Source organism: Anopheles cruzii, chromosome 2 (genome assembly GCF_943734635.1).
Source record: "Anopheles cruzii chromosome 2, idAnoCruzAS_RS32_06, whole genome shotgun sequence".
In the NCBI taxonomy this organism is placed as follows: Eukaryota; Metazoa; Arthropoda; class Insecta; order Diptera; family Culicidae; genus Anopheles; species Anopheles cruzii.
The window spans coordinates 23,785,607-23,808,176 of NC_069144.1; the positions used below are offsets into that span (position 1 = coordinate 23,785,607).

A 22,570-nucleotide genomic window follows, 5' to 3' on the forward strand; every position below is an offset into this window, starting at 1 on the left:
TCGTACAGAGAGGAGCGCCAAGCTAACCTATTACTAACCTGTTCAACCTATTTCTAGGGGCCAAACGAACAAGGTGACGTGGACGTCGCTCAACCCGCAGACGCTGCTGAAGAACATCAAGGCGCAAAATTATCAGTTCCCGTTCGACACGCTCGAGCAGTACATGAAGCGGGCCGGCATCAGCACCGGGTACACCGAGAAGCCGTGCCTCAACCCGAAGGACAAGCAGTGCCCGGAGACGGCGCCGAACAAGCGGTCGGGCCTGGTGCCGGACATCGGGGCCACGCTCACTGGCGGCTGCTACGGGTTCGCCGCCAAGTACATGCACTGGCCGGAGGAGCTGGTGGTAGGCGGCGGGGAGCGCAACCGCACGCACCACCTCCGGTCGGGCAAGGCGCTCCAGACGGTGATCCAGCTGATGGGCGAGCGGGAGCTGTACGACTACTGGAACAACCACTACAAGGTGCACCACATTGGCTGGAACCCGGAGAAGGCGGCCGAGGTGCTGCACGCGTGGCAGCAGAAATTCTCGGCCGAGGTGCATACCATCATGCAGACGAACGTGAAGCCGCTGTCGCACTACGGCGTGTACCCGTTCTCGTCCGCCACGCTTGACGATATCCTCGGGAAGCACTCGAGCCTGGACCCGCTCAGCCTCGGCATCGGCCTCGGCCTTATCCTCGTGTACACGGCGTGCTCGCTGCTCCGCTGGCGCGATCCGCCCACCGGCCAGAGCGGCGTCGGGCTGGCCGGTGTGGGGCTGATCGCGGTGACCACGGTCGCCGGGCTCGGGTTCTGTGCCCTGCTCGGGATCGCGTTCAATGCGGCCACCGCCCAGGTGATCCCGTTCCTGGCGCTCGGGCTCGGCGTCGACCACATCTTCGTGCTGACGCACGCGTACGCGGAGCGGGACCCGACCGAACAGACGGCCCACGTGCTGAAGAAGGCCGGCCTGAGTGTGCTCTGTTCGGGTGCGACAACCGCGGCCTCGTTCTTTGCGGCCACCCTCATCCCGGTGCCGGCCCTGCGTGTATTCTGTCAGCAGGGTGCGATCCTGGTCGCGTTCGATCTGGCCGCCGTACTGCTCGTGTTTCCGGCGATGATCTCGATCGACCTGCGCCGTCGACGGTCCGGCCGGTACGACGTGCTGTGCTGCTATCTGCCACCCCCTCCGACGAACGATCCGGCCAAGCAGCAGCAGCGGTACCATTACCACCAGCAACCACCACCACCACCACCAGCAGTACCGTCGCTTGTAGAAGCACCAACAGCGGCGACACCGGAAGAGCAACGGCAGGAGGAAGACTCGCTGCTCGACTGTCCATCGCGCTCGTGCTTCAGCTTCTCGCTGTCGCAGTTCGCCTGGAAGCACTACGCCCCGTTCATTGCGCGCGGCTCGGTGAAGTTGCTGGGGCTGCTGGTGCTCGCGGGCGTCATCGGAGCGTCGCTGTTCGCCTCGACGAAGCTTCCGGATGGGCTCGAGCTGACCGACCTGGTGCCGCAGAACACGAACGAGCACCGGTTCCTGAGCGTGCAGGGCAAGCTGTTCGGGTTCTACAGCATGTACGCGGTGACGCAGGGTGACTTCGAGTACCCGAACAACCAGAAGCTGCTGCACGAGTACCACGAGGCGTACGTGCGCGTGTCGCACGTGATCAAGAACGACAACGGCGGGCTGCCGGACTTTTGGCTCAGCCTGTTCCGCGACTGGCTCGCGAACCTGCAGAAGGCGTTCGATCGGGACTACCGGGACGGGTGCATCACGCAGGAACGCTGGTACTCGAACGCGAGCAACGACGCGATCCTCGCGTACAAGCTGCTCGTGCAGACCGGCCACGTCGACAACCCGATCGACAAGAGCCTGGTTACGCAGGTGCGGCTCGTCGACTCGGACGGTGTCATCAACCCGCCCGCCTTCTACAACTATCTGTCCGCCTGGGTGTGGAACGATGCGCTGGCCTACGGTGCTTCACAGGTACGCAGAGCAGATCCGATGAGTCGGGCTTCCCCGGGCTGACCGAAGCTGTTTGTTCTCTCTCTCTCGTTTTTTAGGGTAACCTACGGCCGGATCCGCGCGAATGGTTGCACGCGCCGTCCGATTTCGAGCTGAAGATCCCGAAAAGTGCCCCCCTAACCTACACCCAGCTGCCGTTCTACCTGCACGGCCTGAGCGACACCGCCGACATCAAGACGATGATCAGCCAGATCCGGGAGCTGTGCTCCAAGTTCGAGGCGCGCGGTTTGCCCAACTATCCCTCCGGTAGGTATCCCAGGCCCCGCCAATGTGATAGGCTTCTCAGACTTCAGCGTATGCTAATGTGTTCTCCTTGTTCGCTCCCCTGTAGGCATTCCGTTTATGTTCTGGGAACAGTACATGAATCTGCGGCCCTGCCTGCTGAAGGCTGTCGGTTGCGCGCTGCTGGCCGCGTTCTGCTTGGTCGCGTTGTTGCTGCTGTCGGCGTGGGGCTCGCTGCTGATCGTGCTCAGCATCGTCGCGATGCTGATACAGCTGCTCGGCGTCATGATGCTGCTCGGCATCAAGCTGTCCGCCATTCCGGCCGTCATCCTGATCGCCAGCGTCGGTCTGGGGGTCAACTACAGTGTGCACGTATCACTGGTAAGCCCAGTCTCTCCGCTTTACGCCTTTTCTCGTTCGGGACTAACCGAGTACATTGCGCCGCTCCTCCGTAGGGATTCATTACGTCGATCGGAAACCGTGATCGGCGCGCCCGGTTGGCGCTCGAACATTCGCTGGCACCGATCCTGCACGGCGTGCTCACCTCGGTCCTGGCCGTCTGCATGCTGTCCATGTCGTCGTTCGAGTTCGTCGTGCGGCACTTCTTCTGGTTGCTCCTCAGTGCGATCGTCCTCAGTGCGATCCACGGACTGTTCTTCCTGCCCGTGCTGCTCAGTCTGTTCGGTCCGGGCGCGGAGGTGATACCGCTGCAGTACGCGAACCGCATCTCGACCCCGTCGCCACCGCCGAAGCGCATCAACAAGCTGTCATCGTCCAACAAACCGATCATCCTGAACAACAAACGTTCGTCGTGCTCGCGCAGCTGCACCAAAGCGCACCACCACCACAAGCACAACAACGTGAATCTCAACAACGAACCATCGCTGACGACGATCACCGAGGAGCCGCAGTCGTGGAAGAGTTCCGCCTCGTCCATCGCGTCGATCCACGAGAAAACGAACGTCCCGTCCGGCGGTCACCATCACTCCAACGTGCCGGGGGCCGGCAGTGTCGGTAGTGGTGGTGGAGCCACCGGAGGCTCCGGTGGGGCCACGGCCGACGGCAGTGGGTTGTATGGGCACCCGGGCCACCATTACCATCACCATCACCACCATCAGCCGCTGGCACCGGAGCTGCAGAGTATCGTGCTACAGCCGGAGGTGACGGTCGAGACGCACCACCACGGGGGAGAGCACCAGAACACCAAGGTGACGGCCACCGCCAACATCAAGGTGGAGCTGGTGACACCGGGCCGCGCGGCCCGCATGGTGCACACCACCGCCAGCAGCACCAGCAGCAACAACAGCACCGCTTCCTCCGTTAGCAGTGCCGGGAGCACCAACGGAAGCAGCGGCAGCGGCAATGGTAGCTCCGGCAGCAGCAGTAGTTAGCAAAGCGTCGTGTGGTGTGCCTAAAGTATCTTGTTAAATGTGGCCACACAAGTGCGACAACAACACGAAACATTCCGAACGGTGGGTGGCTTTAACAACGCGCAACATTCTGCTTACGGCACACTTCAAAGGTCAACGAGGCAATACGCAACTCAACAATAAAAAAACCTACAGCGGACACGAGAACCAAACCGTCGCTGGCACAGAGACAGCATAACAAACAGGTAAAACATACGTACCTTACGCAACAAAAATCTTCGAGAGGTTAGAGAAGAGAGTGGTAGAAGTTTACGGTAGGGGACAGTAGGAAGAACCAGTACAACGGGAAATGGTGGTAAAGGTAATGTTCTCGCTATGCGCGTTGGAACCAGAAACATTTAGATTTACAAAAAATATACAAAAAAAAAGTGCTGTAATCTCCAGCACACACGGCTGCCTTCAAGTGAGAGAGTACTGGAAGTAACACTCGAAAGCTTTCCGAATTGAACCGGTAAAGAATGGCACACATTTTACGACGATCGAATGCAAACTGAACAGAGAGTAGGGGAACAAGATGAAAGAAAAGTGAATGTAATACGTTTTACTACGCTTACTGTCTATCACTCTAAAGTATGTATCATATTTACACTAGGAGAACATCGCACGAACATCCTTTCGGTTGTGGCGGCGTGATCTGATCTGATTGGCTAAGGATGGTGTGCTAATAAATGCCCTCACCGCGTGTGACTTATGATGGTGCGGCACAGTGAAGCACCACGGTATTACACACAAACACACTTATAAGAGTGGTCCACGGTTCGTATTTCTATATCCGATCTATCGCCAAGACATGTATTGACCCATTGCCTCACACTATTCACATCAAATTACTAGAAAACCCGCATAGTACAAGAAAAAAAAAACACAGGATGTCGGAAACATAAAAGAGCAACTCGAGAACGAGAAAGGATACACAGGAAACCGATACTATCATTCGTTGCCGCTCCAGGAAATGGTGTGGTTTGTGCTTGAGGGTAATAGTCGGTGAGCCATTTATAGAAAGTATACGGAGAAACTATAAACTAACACCGAATGGGGAAGAGGAAAGAGCCAACCAGGTGTATGTCGCAGGACATTTGTGTGGAGATAAGGGAAAGTTCAACATTTCATGGTAGAAAGTGGAGCCGATTAGAAAAAGGGAAAGGAGGAAAATAAAAAAAAAACGAAACAATATCACGGAACTCGACGAGCGGGTTGTGGGAAGTGGGAGAAAGACAGGAGATCGGAAAGAGAGAGAGAAGGAGAGAGAAAGAGAGAGAAAGACTGAGAGATAGAGGGAAATATTTACCTTCACAATAGGACCTTGTGTTGGTATCGGCGAGCTGGTTTGATTTGATCCGGAGCCGGCCGAGCCAGACATACGCGGCTTAAAGGCGGCCATCGACTGCGACACACCGTCGGCCAGTATGAACTGCTCACGTAGCTCGATGTTTGTGCGTCCCTTGGCTATTTTGGTTTGGTATTCCAATTTTCGGTTTTTGGTTGTTACGAGGCGTATGAAGGTGAATATGTTTACGTTTTAAAAAACATTTGATTCAAACATATGAAAAGCACAGATACAAACACGTCCACGTTTTTTAAAGGACCCCGCGGCGCGTCAGTGAAGGGATGAGAAATTCGATTTAAGAAGATTATCGTGAACGTTTCGAGAATTTGAGAAAAGAATTATTTGCCGGTTGGCAGGGTTGGGGTCGGATGAACAGAGAGTGAGACAAATTAATTTATGTCCAAAAAATTGATACCAAAACAGGACATAAAATGGCGTCAGTTGAAATAATTATGAAAATGACGTTTTTGGTGGCGGTATTGAAATGGGGGAAAGAAGAAGAAGAAAAGAGGTTTGGTTTTTGAAAGATTGTACGTTAAACCGAAAACGTATAGAGGTAAATTTGGTAAAAGTAAACCATCACCAAAAACATTGGGAACCAGAGGTAGGATTGTGTGGATTGGTTAATGAACAACAAAACACGGGGAAAATACACAACGGTTAAAATGATAGGGGGAAACGGGTTAGAACAAAAATTTGAAAGAAAAAACACAAAAATAAACACACAATTATAAATCGATGTAACAAAAGAGAACACAACGAAAACACACTAACTAAAAGTAATTAAAAGCTAAATCTTATCAATAAACGATTGAACGAGTGGGTTCGAACGAAAATCGCGTTTTGCATTTTCGCCAGAACACACTGATTCAATTGAAAAACAAAAGTCGATACCAAATTAATGCATAACAGAAAACGAATGATACATGTAAAACTACGAACTACGCAAGATACAAAAAATTATGTGCGAGGTATTGACAAATTATGAACCGATAAACTTACAACTTGTTCACAACAAACCGAATCGAGCACTGAATTAACGACGGACTAGGGCAACTGATAAGTGCGAAATAGTTTGGTCGTTTTCTCGTTTCAACTACAATGATGACCTAACACGCGAGCGAACGAAACCGAGAACGTGTCATATTTGTGTCTTTTCGAAAATGGCAAGTTTTGGCGGCGATGGTGACGGCGAAAAGATGAAATTTCATTGTAGGTTTTAGAATACGCTTGCCCGGTTTCTTTCGCGTGATGTCGTTTCTTCCAATTGTGTGTGTTTGAGAGCCGAAGCGGTGTTTCGATAGAAATATGCTCATCGTACGAAACCAACGAAAGCACATAATTTAGAATTTTTGTCAAATACAAAACAAAACAATAACACAAACATTTGCATAACGTAAATAAACACGAAAACGCTAAAACATAACTGCAATGCCAGATACAAAGAGCTTCAAATCATAACTACTTAACTAATTGAAAACGAATATACGTACAATAAAAATGCGAAACAAGATGCCAACAAAACGGAACATGATCAAGCGTAAACATAAAAACACAGTAATGTCCAATAAACAAAGCAATTCAAAACCAACCTAAATACATTATTAAAAAATTGTTCTAAAATAAAACACAGAACCGTTTGTGAGTTGTGGTGATTAGTGAGCAGATTTTAAAATAATGTGAAGTGATTCGATATTTATAGCCTTACGAAGAAGTGTAGTGCATTGTGAACAATGAAAACCTAGTGCAATTTGGTGAGTACGGTGGGATGCCAAAAGAAAACCTGTGAACGCTGGTGATGTGTGGACGAAGTGAAAATAGCCGATTCCATCTTCGGTGTGCACATTTGTGCTCAAACATCTGCGACCACACAGGCTTAGAGAAAAAGATCCACGATACTTGTGAGAAGATATTAATTCGATGCACAAGAAAGAAGATGCTAATTGTTAGAACATTGAAATAAGGGCTAAGCAAGAAGAGAATTACTTGAAAGAATTTTATTCTGTTCTTTTCGTAAAGCATTCTTATTCGTTTTTGTGTTTTCACAGTACAACAGTCAATCTGAACAACAGTCACGCAAAAAACGACAACAAATAAAAATCATTCAAAAGTACACTCTATGCACACATAACTTGAAATGAAACAAAACAAATAAGTTTAAACATTGAGCAGCGCGAAGTATCGAAAGGACGAAAGTCGTTGTTGTGCCACTCGAGCATAAAACACACAAGATTGGATTGGAAACCGTTCGCCACATGCGCGAAAGCATTTAGTGGCCCTTCTCGTTGAGAAAAATGTAACGCGGACCGGTACCGTGGTCGGCGAACTGAAATTTCTTCTTTTGCCACATCAACAGCTGCCGAATGCTGAGTAACTCCGGTTGCTTACACAGTGGGCAGCACGCTTCGTGCTGGCGCGGATCGTTTGGGTTCGGTAAAGGCAATACTAAGGCCACTGTTGGCAGGGATCGCCCCGGATAAGGAGAGAACCATTTGAAAATCGAACAATATGACAAACGAAAAGGGTCAAATTAAACGCAAGAGCAATAATCGGGGTCATTAGAAAGCAAAAGAAAAAAAAAACGAGAAGCAAACCGAATCATCAAGACGTTCACCGAACGTAATCGGAGGTGAGAGCATAATTTGAGCAAGTTTCAAATGTTTGGTGCAGAATTCAGTTGATCAGTTGGTTGTGTGTGTGTCGCCGGCACAAATACCGGATCCAAATTACCCACGGATGAGTAGACGAGAGATGAGATGAGTTGTTGCGCAGTGTGTGTCGTGATGTGATGGGGAAATGGTGGTAAAATGGGGTCCAGTGGACATTGTGTTTCGTAATTTGCGTACACCCAATCGTCACGAAAGGTGCGTATTTTACGATTAATCGAATATGTTAGCATTAAAAGAAAGAAAAGAAGGAAGAAATTTATTCGGTTAGTCGGTGTGTTAGTAGTCGAACCACGCAAAGAGCAAACGGACAGAACATATTACAGTACACATTCAGTTCGATGACATATAAAGGAAAAGGGCGCAAGAGATGAGATTAGTGTTATGTCGGCGCAGAAAAAAACATCACCCTTACGGTAGAGGGATGGAATAAAACTGAAGCAATGCACAGCATAAATATGCCACAAATGTGTTTCGTAATACGTAATAGCTTGTAGAATGAAGGGCAGCGCACGAAGCTATGATCGCTATGACATAATCACCACACGGTTGGGTTTCAGTTCACTTAAAATACTAAGCACTCTCGTAAGGGAAGCGTTTGCAGTCAATCTCAGCAACCTTGTTAAAGCCATTCCACGACCCGGGAACTAATTGCGTTCAGGATAATGTGTTTGCTTGCAGGAGATGTTTCATATTGAAAATTAACTTCACGTAGAAGTGTTCTTTCAATGTTTTAATTAACAAAGGTAGCGTGTTTTAGTTTTAAAACATTCCCACAAAAACGGGGCAGGCAGCGCTTAGTGGTTGTTAAATGCGTTATCAAACCAATGCATTGTGTGCATTCACACAAACAACGCGGGTTTAGTAGTTTCAATTGCAGTATCAGTTGCATGCATGAAAAGGGAGGAAAACTCACACAGTGTCGTGCGCAAATCGTCCAGTAAAATAACTTTAATTTACACCGCTGGGTGTCCCTTGATTCACCTTTAGTGGATGGTATTGGTTGTTAATAAACAGAGTGTCATTGCCATTTGATTCCCCGTCAAGCTGCTGTGCTTGAGAGCGGCGCGCAATGGTTAAACGAAGGCTGTGGTATTTAAAATCGCCGCTCCGGTTTGTTATAAAGTTACCGTTTTGGGTTGGTTCATATTGGTCAGTTCGTAACGATGTGATTCTTATAGCATTAGTTTGATAGGTAACAACATTATTGGCTGGTCCAAGGGACCGAGAAGTTATCACAATTCACCAGAACATTTGGTTGGTTTTTAGCTATTTTTACCCGCTTTCGGGTGGGGAAACGTTAGGTGGATTTAAGAAGCACTTATATCAATACTATGTAACCTCTCATTGGCATCTTTGGATAAAATTTTGTAAACTTTTGAAAACCATTCTATTCTGAAGCTGTATTTGTGCAAACGCTGCAATATGGCAGATTCAAATAAACGGAAAATAAAACTATTTTGATGGAACGGATGAATGATTGTTGCACCATTCTCGCGTCTGTGCTAATCTTACTAGTTTAGCTACACCTATAAACAAAGTATCCTAACGAACGATATCGATAGTAATAAAAAAGAAGAACGAATATAAGAGACGGTACGTACCTCGACAAGGATCGTTCTTGACTAAGAACTCGTCAAGAGCCACCCAACCACCTCCGACGCGCACCATGACGGTGCTTCTCAAAATACGCACCAAGCGCAGCTTCTGAGAGTCGCCAAACTGCAAGTGTTCAAATTGAGAGAGTCCGTGCGTTAGCGAATGGTGGCGTGTTTCGGCGAGGTAACGGCCAAACACTTACCCGATACTTTCCTTCGCCGACCTGGAACACACGGAACTTCTGCCGACAGGTGCAGAGCATAACCAAACGCTTCACCTCGTCGTGGATCTTGTCCGCTTCGGTTTTCGGCTTACGGTCCTGCCAGTCAGGTCGCAGGGCGGCGATAAACTCTTGCCAATCGATCAGCCCTTCGCCGTTGCGATCGAACAGATCGGCCACGGCACCCATTTCCAGCTTGGAAGTATCGAACTCTGAGGACGCAGGACGAGAACACAGGATGATGGTTAGTTTTCCTCGGCAATGGATTTCTTAATGGTCCACTTGTGCGGATCCCTACTTGTGCCAATGATTCCATCGATGAACACGTCGCGAGGTATGAGACCATTGTTGTCTTTGTCCATCTTGCGGAACAGGTCGGTCAGACGGGACTTCTTGTGGTTCATGAACTTGAGGAATCGCTTTCGCCATTCCTCCCAGCTGAACTGCCGGACGCGCTCCACATCCTGCAGGTAGAGCATGTGATCGTGCAGACGGCGCTGCCGTTCCCAGGCCAGCATCCACACGTAGCGCCATTTCTCCCACAGCAGCTTGGCCCGTGGCGACCGTAGTTCCGTATCCGCTTGGTTGCTGAAACGTTATTGAGATTCCAACCGTTAGTCCGAAAAGATTCGAGAGCGCCCCTGGGCACTGTGCTCGTGCTATGTACATGATTATGAGAACGTATGTGGAAAATAAAATATTAAAACAAATATGAGCGCGCATTTGATATGGACATGACTTTGCACCTCGCTGCGAAGGTGCACACCCGGGCTTTTGGATGGCGATGATAATGAGATGTTGTATGACACGATGGACAAGAGATGGAGAGACTCGAAATGATGGTGGTTAGTTCAAAATACCAACAATCACTTGGTTGGCAACAGTCGTTGGTCTAGTCTACAGTACCTTGGCGAAAACCGTGGACCGTAATGTGGCAACCGATCCCGTTCCGGTGTTTGCGTTTCGCGTCCAGGACTCACGCGGCTGCGGATGGTAGTAGTAGTGCGGGATATTCGTAACAATGTGTGCGCGCGGATGAAGCATGGAGAGGAAATTTTGGAACATTTGGCACGATGACGTTTTGTTCGTTTTTTTTAATGTTTTCGATTCCGGTTTCCATTGATTGATTGAGACCCAAATTGGAACACGATTGGATATAATGTACACAACAGCACGAATTCGGGACAGCGCGTTGAAACATGGATATTCACATGGATGATTGCAAGGCATACACAAACAAACCGGCACATACAAAGGCAGCACCGCGAATACACATAAACGGCGAACGGAGTACATAAAGAAAAAAAAAAGAAGAAAAACCAAACAAACATATATAAAAATAACAAGCATGCAGACAATGATATGGCACAAATATGGAACCCATCCACATATAGACCGCGAGAGAAAAACAGGTCCCTTCTTAACATAAACATAAACTATTTCCTTACTTTTTACCCGTTTTAAGTAACGAATAAAACAACATTACTCGCCTTTGGTTTACTGTTTACATACAATATTTGAAAAATGGTTTAAAAAATTTCAATAACTGAGTGCATGCAAAATTTGAGTTAAAAATGGCTTATTTCGCAAACCAAGGGCTGTAGTAGCATTGTTTGAGTGATTTGTTTCGATACACCACGTCCCCGGATGGAGCGTTTAATGGAATAGAATGTAATGAAACCAGCACCCGGCATACACACCTTGTACGACGCGAATTCAGACCTTGATCGCGTGATCCCTTGAAGCTGCACGCACGGATGGAACACACACGCAAAGAAACGAAGAAAAAGAAAACACAGATGCATAACACGCAAACACGGAGAAGAAAAGCAACAGCACAGGGTGAATGAATGGAAAAGGAGAAACAATGACATGCCTGCACACTCTGACAGTGCCACAACTACTTCGCACAGGTTAGAAACACAAACACGAATTGGGAAAATTAGGTAAACGGAACGGAGACAGAAACAGAAAAAAGGGGAGGCGAAAAGCTTGCGGGAAATAAAATCAAAAACAAACCTCTGCTTCCGTCCGAGAGTGCCGTGGTCGGGCGAGTCGGTATCCCGTAGATCGGCCTGTGATCCTCGACTATGTTGTTGTTATATGTGACAATATTACAAAAATGGGTGGGTAGGTAGGTTGTTGGTGGTGGTGGTGGCGGTGAAGACACAACAAACACGTGAAATAAAAAGAGCGAAAAATGAACGAACAAAGAGGATAAAACAAAGGTTAATTACGGTAAAAACAAAATCAAAATGTACACTAATAGTCACAAATGTGTGTCTGTGTGCGGTAAGTGGTTAAGTAATGCATTGCGCGCCGAAGGCATGCATTGAATGGTTCGATTGAATAAAAAAACACACAACATTTCCACACATGTTCATTCCGGAGACGCAACTACTTCTAATAGCAACACAACACACACAATATCACACGGTGTCGGGTTACGTAAAAGAGCAGCGGAATCCGGCTTAACTACTTACACTGGCGTCTTGAGCACACCGCGGGACGGTTTGCGAGTTTCCTTCAGTCCCGGCGGTGGCTGTCGGGGTTTGCAGGCCCGGTCCACTTCGCCCTGCCGGCGAGCCGTGTTCTCCATGAACTCTTTGTGGTCCGCAATGAGCACCTCCAGCGGGGGAATCTCATCCGGTAGCGACTCCGTTTCGAGATCTGAAACAAGCAAACGCGACGTTAGCTAGCCCCGCCAACTCGCCCTAAGGGACCGCTTGCGGATACTTACTCAGCAACGTTGCTTCCAGTCCGGCCAACCAGGCCAACAGCTCCTCTATCGATTCGTCCAGATCCTGCAGGTCCTTGAGGTGCTGCTCGAGCTTCGACTGGCGGCTAAAGGCCCACTGGGAAATTTCGTCCCAGCGCGATTGGATGATTGAGATCCAGTTCTTGATGATGGGGATCGCATCGGGATGTGCTTTGCCGAGAATACTGTTGGCCAGCCCGATCGTGTCCTCCTTGTCGTACTCCTTCTCGCGCAGCTCCTTCATGAACTTGGCGTGAATGTCGAGCAGATCCTTGGCCTGTGCCTCATCGTCCGGTGCGGCGGCGGCGAACCGAAGCTTCTGCTCGGCCTCCGACAGCCATTCTAGTAGCATGTGGACGGATTTGTGCAGCCGTTCCGCTTCCTTCAGGGCCACATCGAGGCGGCTCTTCCGGCGACCGCTCAGGTCCTGTACGTCGTCCCAAAGCTTCTGCATTTCCTTGAGGTTGCGACTGGTTTCGCGCGTCTCGTCCGACCGTTCCAGTTCCTGGCCCGTCTTCATGACGCTCTGCATCTGCGCGGACCGCTTGTCCAGGTCCGACTCCAGCTGGCGGTGGTGTTCGACGAGCGTCGTGACCGTGTCCAGATCACCGTGCACCGGTCCGTCTTCGGCCAGCCTGGCCTTCGTCTTGCGCAGCCAATCGAGCAGCGCCTGCAGCGCATCGGCGAACTGGCCCGACAGCAGTAGTGCTTCCTCGAACTTCCGTTGCCGCTCGACGCTCTTGTGGCAGACACGCTTCCACGCGTCCTTCAGCTCGCCCATCATCTTCGCGAGCACGGGTTCATCGGATTTCGGGGCACGATCCATCAGCCCCTTGCCCGAGCGCATCGTGCTGTCGTAGAAGCTCTCCTTCGACTGCAGGTTGCGCTGGATTTCGCGCAGCTTCTCGAGGTGCTTCTTGATCTTGACCGCATCGTTACTCGATTCCTCGGCCAGCGTGTCCAGCGTGCGCTCCGTTTCCTTCAGCCACGTCGTCAGCTGCACCCAAGCGTCGTGGAACTCGCGCGCCTCCTTGTACCCGTGGTCGAGGGCACGCGTTCGCTCGGCAGCCTTGGCCACCACGCGCTCCCAGCGGTGTTGCACCGAGACGAGCAGGTTCTTGATCAGTATTACGTCCTGCTTCTGGCTGAAGTACTTCAGGTGGGTGCCCTTCTTATCGAGCAGCAACATCGACTCGCGGTGAATCGACACGTCCTTCTGCAGCACCTTGTGCTCCTCCATCTGCTGCTGGATGATTTCGAGGACGCGCGACACGGCCGCGGCACTTGACAGTTGCTTCTCGGCCTGCGTCAGCCACTCGACGAACGCTTGCAGCGCATCGTGGAACTCGGTGGCCTCCTTGAGCGCGATCTCCAGCTTGATCTTCTTGTCGGAGGCGCGCGATACCACCGCATCCCAGCGTTGTTTCAGGGTGCGCAGCGTGTGCTGGAGGTTGCTGGCGGACACTTGGAGTTGTGTTTGCTTCCGCACGTACTCCTGACCCTGGGCGACGAGCGTCTCCACCTTGGCCCGGTTCTCCTCCAGCTCGTTGTATACCTCCATGAAGCGTTCCAACTGCTCGGAAGCCGTTTCTGGCAATCCACCGACCGGTTTGCTGGCACCGATGACGGCATCGACATCGCCCAGCCAACCGAGCAGGTCCTGGATCTCGGCCGTGAAGCCCTGCGCTTCGCGGAGTGCCTCCTCCAGCTCGTGCTGGCGGTCGGCCGCCTTCTGGAGCAGATCGCGCCACTTCTTGTTAAGCTGCTGCAGCTTGTCCTGCGTCGTCGATGCCTCAAGCGAACCGCGATCGTTTTCGATCAGCTTGCGACCGGCATCGTTTAGCGTGTCAACGGAGCTCTGGTGCGCGTGGATATCGTTGGCCAGCACCTTCAGCTTGGCCAGCTCCACCTCGAGCAGCTGCGGATCACCCGGGATCGGTTTCAGTTCGTCCAGGTTCGCGTCCGTCTTGACGATCCACACGAGCAGCTCGTTGAGCGCGTGCTGGAACTGGCCGAGATGTAGCAGCGCGTGTTCCAGCTGCTTCTGGCGCTCGACCATACCACGCAGCAGGTTCTCCCACCGCCGGTTGACGGCGTTCAGTGGTTCACGAATTGCACTGGCCTGCTCGGCCGACGTACGCTCCGTCAGCTCCACCGCTTGCCTGTGGAAGCAAGCAGCAGAAAAGGGATGTTAGTCAGCGTGAACTAGGAAGCGCGATCGGTACACATTGAAAGCAGTAAACATGCAGTCAGCTAGCGATTTCGCAAATTTTGGAACATCCACAAGGTACGTAGCGGATCAATCATTTCAATCGCTTTTTTTACCACATAATCCTTTCTCACTTTATTTTGATGGTTTTAGTTATTTGTACAATGAGATTGACTCCGAATGACGTTAGAGTGGCAAGGTTTTGTAACTCATGATAACTAAAGCCATTAAAATGTTGTAAAAATAACGGATTACGTTTTGATTGATCCTCATTGTGTTGGCTGAAAGACAGTTTAATCATGCATTGCGAACAACAGCCGTTCAGCCAACGGAATTCCCCCACGGAAAGTTTGCCAATCGGCGCACTCGGCAGGCGCCACAACAAGCTACACGGCAGACGGGCCACTACACATTCGCTTTAAACATGTTGCTTCATTTTAGAGTTCTTGCCTGTTCAGTGCTCTACAAACACATCCACAGAATGATCGGCGTGAAAATGAGAGAAGAATAGTTAACCAAATGTAATCGCGGATCGGTTCTCCGATCGTCCGCTACTTACCGGTTCAATGCTTCCACCTCGACCATGTGCGGATCGACGTCGTCCTTGAAGTGCTTCAGCTGCTCGATCTGCTTCTTGACCGCCTCGATGTCCGACCCGAGCGGACCGAGCTTCTGGAAGCGATCCTCGGCCCGGGCCAGGAAGTGAAGCAAACTCTGGAGCGTCTCGTGGAACTCCATCGCCTTCTCCATCGCGTCGATCAGGTTCTCTTCGCGCTTCGCGTACAGCGCCGTGATGTTGTCCCACGCGTGGTCCAGGTCCTCGATGTGCTTCTTCACCTCCGGCTTGTCCGGTTCGCCGCACAGCGACATCAGATTGCTGCCGGTGCGCCGTACCTGCTCCACCTCCGGCTTGGTCTGATCGATCTCCTGGCGAATCTCTTGCAGAGCGACTTGCTGCTTCTGGATAGCCTGCGGTTGCGCCGCCGGCGGTTCCTGGGTGTGCAGCGCATCCTGCAGTTCCTTCAGAGTCTCCATCACGGCACGCATCTCCTTCCAGAACTTGTCCGCCACCGAGAGGGTTTCATTCAGCGCCGAGCCCCTCTTGGACGTCGTCTTCTGCAGATCGCCCCACAGGGCGTTCAGCTTGTCGAGCTTCTTCTTGATATCGCGCACGGCCGGATCGGACTGGTTGGTGGCCTTCGCGATGACGTCGCTGGCCGCTCGCTGCACCGCAGCGAACGCTTCACCGCGCTTGTCGATATCTTGCACCAGCGCCACGTTCTCGTCGATCTGATCGTGGATCTTGGGCGGGTGGGCCGAAATCGGGTCCGCCTGGTTCGCCTGGTCGACCGTGTTCTGCAGGGCCCGCAGCATTCCCTCGAGCTTGTCGGAGAACTGGCTCGACTCCTGGAGCGCCTGGTCGAGCGCATTCTGGCGATTGCGCAGTTCCGTGCGCAGCGCGGCGTAACGAGCGTTGTCCGAGTCCAGGAGTTCCCCAATCTTGGCCGCGTCGTCCTCCGCCACCAGGGCAATCAGCGCTTCGCCCGTTTTGTTGAGCTTATCGAGCAGTGGCTTGTGTTCGGCGATCGACTGCGTCAACCGCTCGTTCTTGTCCTGCTGGATGGCGATCTGGTCGGGGCGCAGGGCCGGCATCGACAGCATCGAGATCTGGTGCTCCATGTCCGCGAGCCACGCCGCCAGTCCGGAGTGCGAGTCGGCAAAGTGCTCGGAGAGGGGCAGCGCTTGCTCGAGCACCGACAGGCGGTTCGAGCAGAGCGTGGCCACCGTTTCGACGACCTCCTTCAGGTCCTCCAGCTTCTCGCGCAGTGCGATCGTGTTGTCGCTGGGCTGTGACTCGCGCAGCACCTTCTTCGCCGCGGCCGTTACGTCCCGCACGCGCCCCTTCTGGCTCGAGATGTCGTCGTTGATCGAACGGTGCTCCTGCAGCTGAGCTCGCACCAGCTTCGGTGTCATGGCCGGTGGGTCGGCATCGCGCAGTGTCGCGTCCATATCGCGGAACCACTCCAGCAGCTCGTCAATGTCCGCCGTCACCTCGTTCGAGCGCTGCTTGCTGAGGTGAAGCCGCTCGGCCTTGCGCTGAATCTGCTCCACGATCGCTTCGAACCGGCGGTTGTCCCGCGTGACGATTCCCTCGATGGTGGAGGCCCCTTCGCCGGGCGAGATCTGGCACAGTTGCGGCCCGATCGAGTTGACCTGCTCGAGCAGGGGCCGAGTTTCGCTCAGTTCCGTCTCGAGGCGCGCAATGTCCGCTTCGTTGGCATCACCGCCGGTGGCTAGGGACGATTCGGCCGCCTGCATCCAGTTCACCAGCCGGTGGTGGCTGTCGTGGAACTGCTGCACCAGCGGCAGAGCGTCCTGGGCGTGCTTCAACAGATCGCCGCCCTTGGTGGCCAGCTCGCCGTAGCGCCGCTGCAGCGAGTCCAGCTTGTCCTTCAGCTGGAGCGCCTCGTCGGACGAGATGTGCTTCATCAGCTCCGAGCCGGCCTCGACCGTCGACTCCACGTTCGGCGAGCGGCTCGCAATCTCCTCGTTCAGTACCACCAGCACGTCCATCTGCTCGAGCAGCTTCTCCGTGTGCACCGGGACGATCTTGAAGCGCGCCAGGCGGCCCTCGGTCTTCTCCATCCACGACACCAGATCCTGGTACGTGAGCACCAGGTGGCGCAGACCCTGCCGCGACTCGTTCAGCACGTGGCCAACGTTTTCGCTCGCCACCACCAGATCCGTGTACCGGTCGGTGGTGTGCTTCACCTTTTCGCTCAGCGTCACACCCTCGTCGTCTCCGACGAGCTCCATCAGCTGGCCGGCAATGTCCGCCAGTTCGCTAAAGTCCGGCTTCTTCGACAGGATTTCGTCGTGCAGCGCCTCGTGCTCGCGGATGCGCGCCTGAATCTTCTCCTCGTCCGTCGGCACCAGCTCCATCGCCTTGACGGCCCGTTCGGCCCCCTCGAGCCACTTGGTGAGCGGGATGAGCTGATCCTGGAACTGTTTCGCCACGTGCATCGCCTGCTCGAGATCGAGCGTGCGCCGGGTGGCCGCATCGGTCAGATCGTCGAACCGACGCATCAGCTCCTTCAGCTGCCGCTCGATGGCGGCCTTCTCGGACGCATCGCACCCGGCGGCTACCTCCTGGCCAAGCTGGAACAGCGACGACATCGAGTTCTGCCGGTCCATCAGCATCTTGGTGAGGAACTTTTGCTCCTGCAGCTGCGCCTTCACCACCTTGTAGTCCGCACTCGGGGGCTTCTGGTTGGCGACCATCTCCTCCGTGTCCTTCAGCCACTTGGACAGCCCGTCGAGCGCTTCCTGGAACTTGCCAGACTGCAGCAGCCCCACGTCCAACCGACGGTCCCGCTCGTTCATGCGCTCCTTCAGCTCGTTCCACCGCTCGTTGATCTTCTCCAGGTCCTTCTCGAGGATCGCCGTTGGGACGCCACCCTGCGCCGACCGGATCAGCTCCTGGCCCAGCCGATTGATCTCGTCGATCTTGCCGGTGAGCGGTTCCACGACGCGCTGCCGGAAGCGCCGGAAGTCATCCTGCTGGTGGCGGATCTGTTCCAGCTCCGAGCTGACCGGTTTCATCTTCTTCAGCTCACCGCTCACCTCCGACAGGTCCTCCAGCGTCAGCTGATGCAGTTCGTAGAACTTCTCCAGCGCCTTGAGCGCTCGCTGCAGGGCATCGTCGTGATCGCGCGCGCGATTCTCCAACCGACCCAGCTGCTTCCGGAGCGCCCCGATCTGGTCACGCGTTTGGGCCGTATCGGGTGCAAAGCCACAGTCCACGAGCTGTTCGCCGGCACGCTCTACCTCGCCAACCTGTACGCCCGCGCGATCAATCTTGGTCAGTATGCCGGCCACCTCGTCGAGCTGCTGCACGACGAGCTTGATCTCGCGCGCCGGCGGGCTCAGCGAGTCGACCTGGCCCTCCAGCTCACCCAGATCCACCCCGAGAGCCTTCACCTTGTCGTTGAACTGAGAAACGGCCGTCGCGGCCGACTGCAGCTCACCGCAGCGATCGTCCAGCCGGGCGTGCAGGTCCTCGATACGATCCGCCACTCCATCCACTTCCGACTTGAGGTGGTCAGCGTCACCACCGGCGGCCCGTGCTTCGCCAGCGATTTCGCCCGCTAGCTTGCGCACCGATTGGAGCGGTTTCCGCAACGCGCTCGCATCGTCCTTGATGGCCCGCACCCGTTCCAGTAGCTTCGGATCCTTGGCCGCCCCGCCGAGTGCATCGTGGGCCGCCAGGCGGTCCTCACACCGGCCGACGGCATGATCGAGATCGCGCAGCTCCTCGTTGAAGTCTCCCAATCGCTTCGCGCACGTTTCCAGAGTTTGCGCCCGGGCAAGCAGTTCATTGTTGAGCCGCTCCCAGCGATCCTTCATGTCCTGCAGCTCGGCCTTGATCGTCTCCTTATCCACGTCGCACGCCCCGAGGAAGGTTTCGCCGAGCGAACGGCACGTTTCGTACTCTCCGGAGCGCTTCCACACGTCACTGCGGAACGTTTGCAGTTCGCGCAGCTGCACATCGAGTGCCTGTTTCTTCAGCAGTCCCGGCTTCAGTGTTGCTAGTTTATCTTCGGCGCTGCGTAGCCACGCCAGGAACGTCTCCGAGGCGGCAGCGTGCTTCTTGCAGTGCTCCATGCACGTCTGCAGCCGCGAGTGCCGATCGAAGGCGGCCGACCGAAGCCGGTCCCACTGTTGCGAGATCTTCTCCAGATCGCGCTGAACGCCCCGGTCGGTGACGTGACCGGGCTTCTCCTGTAGCTCGCGGCCCTTGTTCAGCAACATAATGACCTCGTGTTCGCGGGCCATCACCTCCCGGTACACCGGCTCGTGCGTGTCAAGCTGGTGCTGCAGTGTCGGCCGGTGGGCCGACACCAGCAACCGATCGGTCAGATTGCCCAGCTCACCCGACAGCCAGCCGAGCGTTTTCGCGCACGTCTCCGCGAACTGGCGTCCGTCGCGCAGTGCCGCATCCGTTTCGGCTTTACGCAAATCGAGCTTCTTCTGGAGCGTCTGGTACTGCTTGCCGACCGCGGCGACCCGCGCATTAACATCGGCTCGGGAAGCCGGATCACTCAGCACACGGCAAAGGGTTTCCGCCGCCGCTTCCGAATCCGCCAGCAGCGGACGCTGACCCTCGAGCTGTCGTTCGAGGTTCTCAATCTTTCGCAGCGTCTCCTGATGATCGCGATCGGTCGGCAGCCCGTCCAGATTGTCGCTGATAGTTTGCAGCGCTTCCCGCAGACGGTTGAGGCCGGCGTCGAACTCCTTCGAGCTGTCGGCAGCCGCTCCGAGGCTTTGGGCTCGCTCGTCCAGTCGGGCCACCAGCTCGTCCCACTTCTTCTGCACCGTGCGCAGCTTGCTCGATACGGCCTGTCCCTCGGGGGACGATTCGCGCAGATGCTCCAGCACCGCGTTGCCCACCTCCTGCAGGTGCGCCAGTTGTGGCTGTTGGCCGCGGAACTCTTCGCGCAGGACCTGCACCTGTTGCACCTGGCTCTGGACCATGCGCGGGTCGGACGAGATCGGACCGAGCACTGTCAGCATGCGCTCCTTGGCCGCCAGCCAGCCGGTGAGGTTGTCGTGCGTGTCGAGGAAGTCGCGCAGTTGCTCCGAGAAGGTGATGCGATCCTTGCACAGATCGTTCAGGTTCTTCCACCGGTCGGCGACGGTCTCTAGCTCCGAGCGCAGTCTCTCCGCTCCCTGCACGTCCGGCTTGCGCTTCAGCAAGTCCTTCACCTGCGCCCGGGTCGAATCGAGCAGACTCTGACGCTCGTACATTTCTTCGAGGATTTTGCGGGCTTGCTTGTGGCACCGGTCGGCCTCGTCCCGGTTGCCGATCACGTCGCGCGGCACCTGCCGGTGGATCTTGTCGAGGAAGGCGGCCAGCGTACGGAGGTTGTCCTGGTGCTTGCGCACCTCGTCGCGCACCGAGTCCAGCTCGTTCTGGCGATCGTTCAACCGGGCGCCGATCAGACCGTACCGGTTGTTGATCTCCGTCAGCTGCTGCTGGATCGGCGTCAGGTCGGTTAGGTGGAAGGCGTCTTGCGACGACCGCCGGCTACCGAACCCACTCGATCCGCTCGCAGGCGAGAGGGGCGACGGCCCACCCTTGGTTGGGCTGGGCGATCGCGCGTCTCCGGACAACCGTCGCATCGGGCTGACGCGCTTGATCGGGCTGTACACGGAACGTTTGCGCGTTGGGCTGTCCGGGCGTATCAGGGCGTCGTACTGGGCGCCGAGGTCGTTTACCCGGTCGATCGTAACGCCGTACTCGCGGTGCTCCTTCACCAGCGGGCGCAACTCCTCGATCTGGTACTTGATCGCTTCGACATCGACCGCGACCGGGGCCAGGTTGTTCGTGCGCGTTTCGATGCTGGTCAACCAACTCAGCACCTGCTCCTTCAGGTCCTCGTACGCGTGCAGCTGTTCGGCCTTCTGCTTCGACAGCTTCAGCTTCTCCTCCAGCGTCGTGTCCATCGTCTTCCACAGGTTCTCGAGGGCTTTCACTCGATCGCGCACCACACCGCTATCGGTCACGTCCCGTTTGGCCACGAGCTCCTTGCCCAACCGGACGGTGCTCTCGTACGCTGGGCGAAGCTTCTCCTTCAGCCGGGACAGCTCCACCATACGCTGCGCCAGGACCTCGGCCGGCAGCGACACAAGCTCGCGTCCCTCGAGCGCTTCGTTCAGTGCCGTCAGCTCTTGCTCCAGGGCGGACGAATCGTTCATGAACTTGGTCAACTGCGCGAGCGTATCCTCGAGGAACTCGCCCCGCTTGAGTGCCTTATCGAGCAGCTTCTCGAACCGCCCGGTAACGTCGCTCAGATTGCTTTCGATGCGCTTTGCCAGGCGAGCGTTGGACGGGGTAGCGGTCAGCTCTTGCGCCGACAGTGTCACACTCTCCAGGCTCATTCGGTGCGATTCCAGATCGTTAAGCAAGCCGCGGTGCTCGCGCACCTGCTCCGTCAGGCGGTCCTTGATGAGGGACGCGGGACGGTTTTGCATCTTGAACTTCTCCTCCGACTGGTTGATCCACACGGCCAGCCCGTCGAGCGCATCCTGGACGCCCTGCGATTGCACCAGGGCCGTGTCGAGCAGCTTCGAGCGATCACCAAGCGCCTCCAGGAGCTGGGTGTACTTGTCCTTCACCTCCTCAACCGGCACCTCGAGCAGGCTGACCTCCGCCGGGCTTAGGCGGCCGGCGAGCGACTTCAGCAGCGAGTCCAAGCTGTACTGCACGTTGTCGATCAGGCGGCCCTGCGACAGGAACTCGCTCTGCAGCGCCTTCGTTTGGTTCATCTGATCCTGCACCGCCTGCGGATCGGCCGCGATCGGGTCCGAGAGCACGGCACCGACGCGCGGCTGCACGTCGCGCAACCAGGCGCGCACCTTGTCCAGCGCCTCCTGGTAGTCGCGCTGGCGACTGCCGAGCCCTGCCAGCCGGTCCAGCAGTGCGTTGGCCCGGTTCAGCAGGTCACGGTACTGGGCCGTGACGAGCGACACCTCCTGGCGGATCGGGCTGTCCGAGCTCGAGACCTGTTCGATGTGCGGCAGTCGGTCGGGCAGTGTCGTCCGGAAGTCATTCAGTACCCCCAGGTAGTCCTTGCACTCGTCGACGAACTTTTGCGCCGACATCGTGATAAACCGCAGATCCGCCTGGTGCGCGATGACGTCACTGTGGAACTCCTTCACCGTGTCCGACTGCGACGGCAGATTGTGCAGATCGGACAGGGTGCTCTCTTTCTCCTCGAGTGTGCGGCGCGACGATTGCAACCATCCGGAGAACGTGTCGAGTTCGGTGCGCAGTTTGCCGAGTTCGTCCCGGGCGGCACCCAGCCGACGCAACAGTTTGCCTGTGCGGTCCTGTGCCTTATCGACGCGCGAGCGTAGTTCACGGCCGGACGTTTCGAGGGCCGCCACTTCCGGTGCACTCAGAACATCGCCCCCGGTCAGCACCAGCTGACGAACCTGATCGAGGCAGGAAGCGACCGGGCGACTCTGGGCGTCGATGTCCTCCTTAATTTGCTGGAAAGTAGCGAGGGCGACCAGTCAGTACAAGTACACAGGAACACTAAACACGGGGTGTGCGCACATA

The 22,570-nt window shown here is 54.8% G+C and overlaps 2 protein-coding genes across 2 annotated transcripts in view; one reads left to right on the top strand and one right to left on the bottom strand.

The window, feature by feature from the left end:
- LOC128278325 (protein patched) overlaps positions 1 to 3,627 on the top strand; it is a 36,165-nt gene extending 32,538 nt beyond the window's left edge. Inside the window, exons 3-6 of the mRNA XM_053017035.1 lie at positions 58 to 1,975; positions 2,053 to 2,260; positions 2,346 to 2,617; positions 2,692 to 3,627. Of these exons, the coding sequence (XP_052872995.1) occupies positions 58 to 1,975; positions 2,053 to 2,260; positions 2,346 to 2,617; positions 2,692 to 3,627 (3,334 nt within the window). The remainder of the gene's footprint in view (positions 1 to 57; positions 1,976 to 2,052; positions 2,261 to 2,345; positions 2,618 to 2,691) is intronic.
- Positions 3,628 to 3,867: 240 nt separating this feature from the next.
- The window catches only part of LOC128278708 (microtubule-actin cross-linking factor 1), a 96,433-nt gene continuing 77,730 nt past the window's right edge, over positions 3,868 to 22,570 (bottom strand). Inside the window, exons 18-28 of the mRNA XM_053017437.1 lie at positions 15,005 to 22,500; positions 12,219 to 14,398; positions 11,962 to 12,148; positions 11,498 to 11,566; positions 11,179 to 11,223; positions 10,385 to 10,462; positions 9,777 to 10,066; positions 9,461 to 9,690; positions 9,264 to 9,381; positions 4,955 to 5,112; positions 3,868 to 3,882 (exon numbers count right to left, since the gene is read on the bottom strand). Coding sequence (XP_052873397.1) covers positions 3,868 to 3,882; positions 4,955 to 5,112; positions 9,264 to 9,381; positions 9,461 to 9,690; positions 9,777 to 10,066; positions 10,385 to 10,462; positions 11,179 to 11,223; positions 11,498 to 11,566; positions 11,962 to 12,148; positions 12,219 to 14,398; positions 15,005 to 22,500 — 10,866 coding nt within the window. The remainder of the gene's footprint in view (positions 3,883 to 4,954; positions 5,113 to 9,263; positions 9,382 to 9,460; positions 9,691 to 9,776; positions 10,067 to 10,384; positions 10,463 to 11,178; positions 11,224 to 11,497; positions 11,567 to 11,961; positions 12,149 to 12,218; positions 14,399 to 15,004; positions 22,501 to 22,570) is intronic.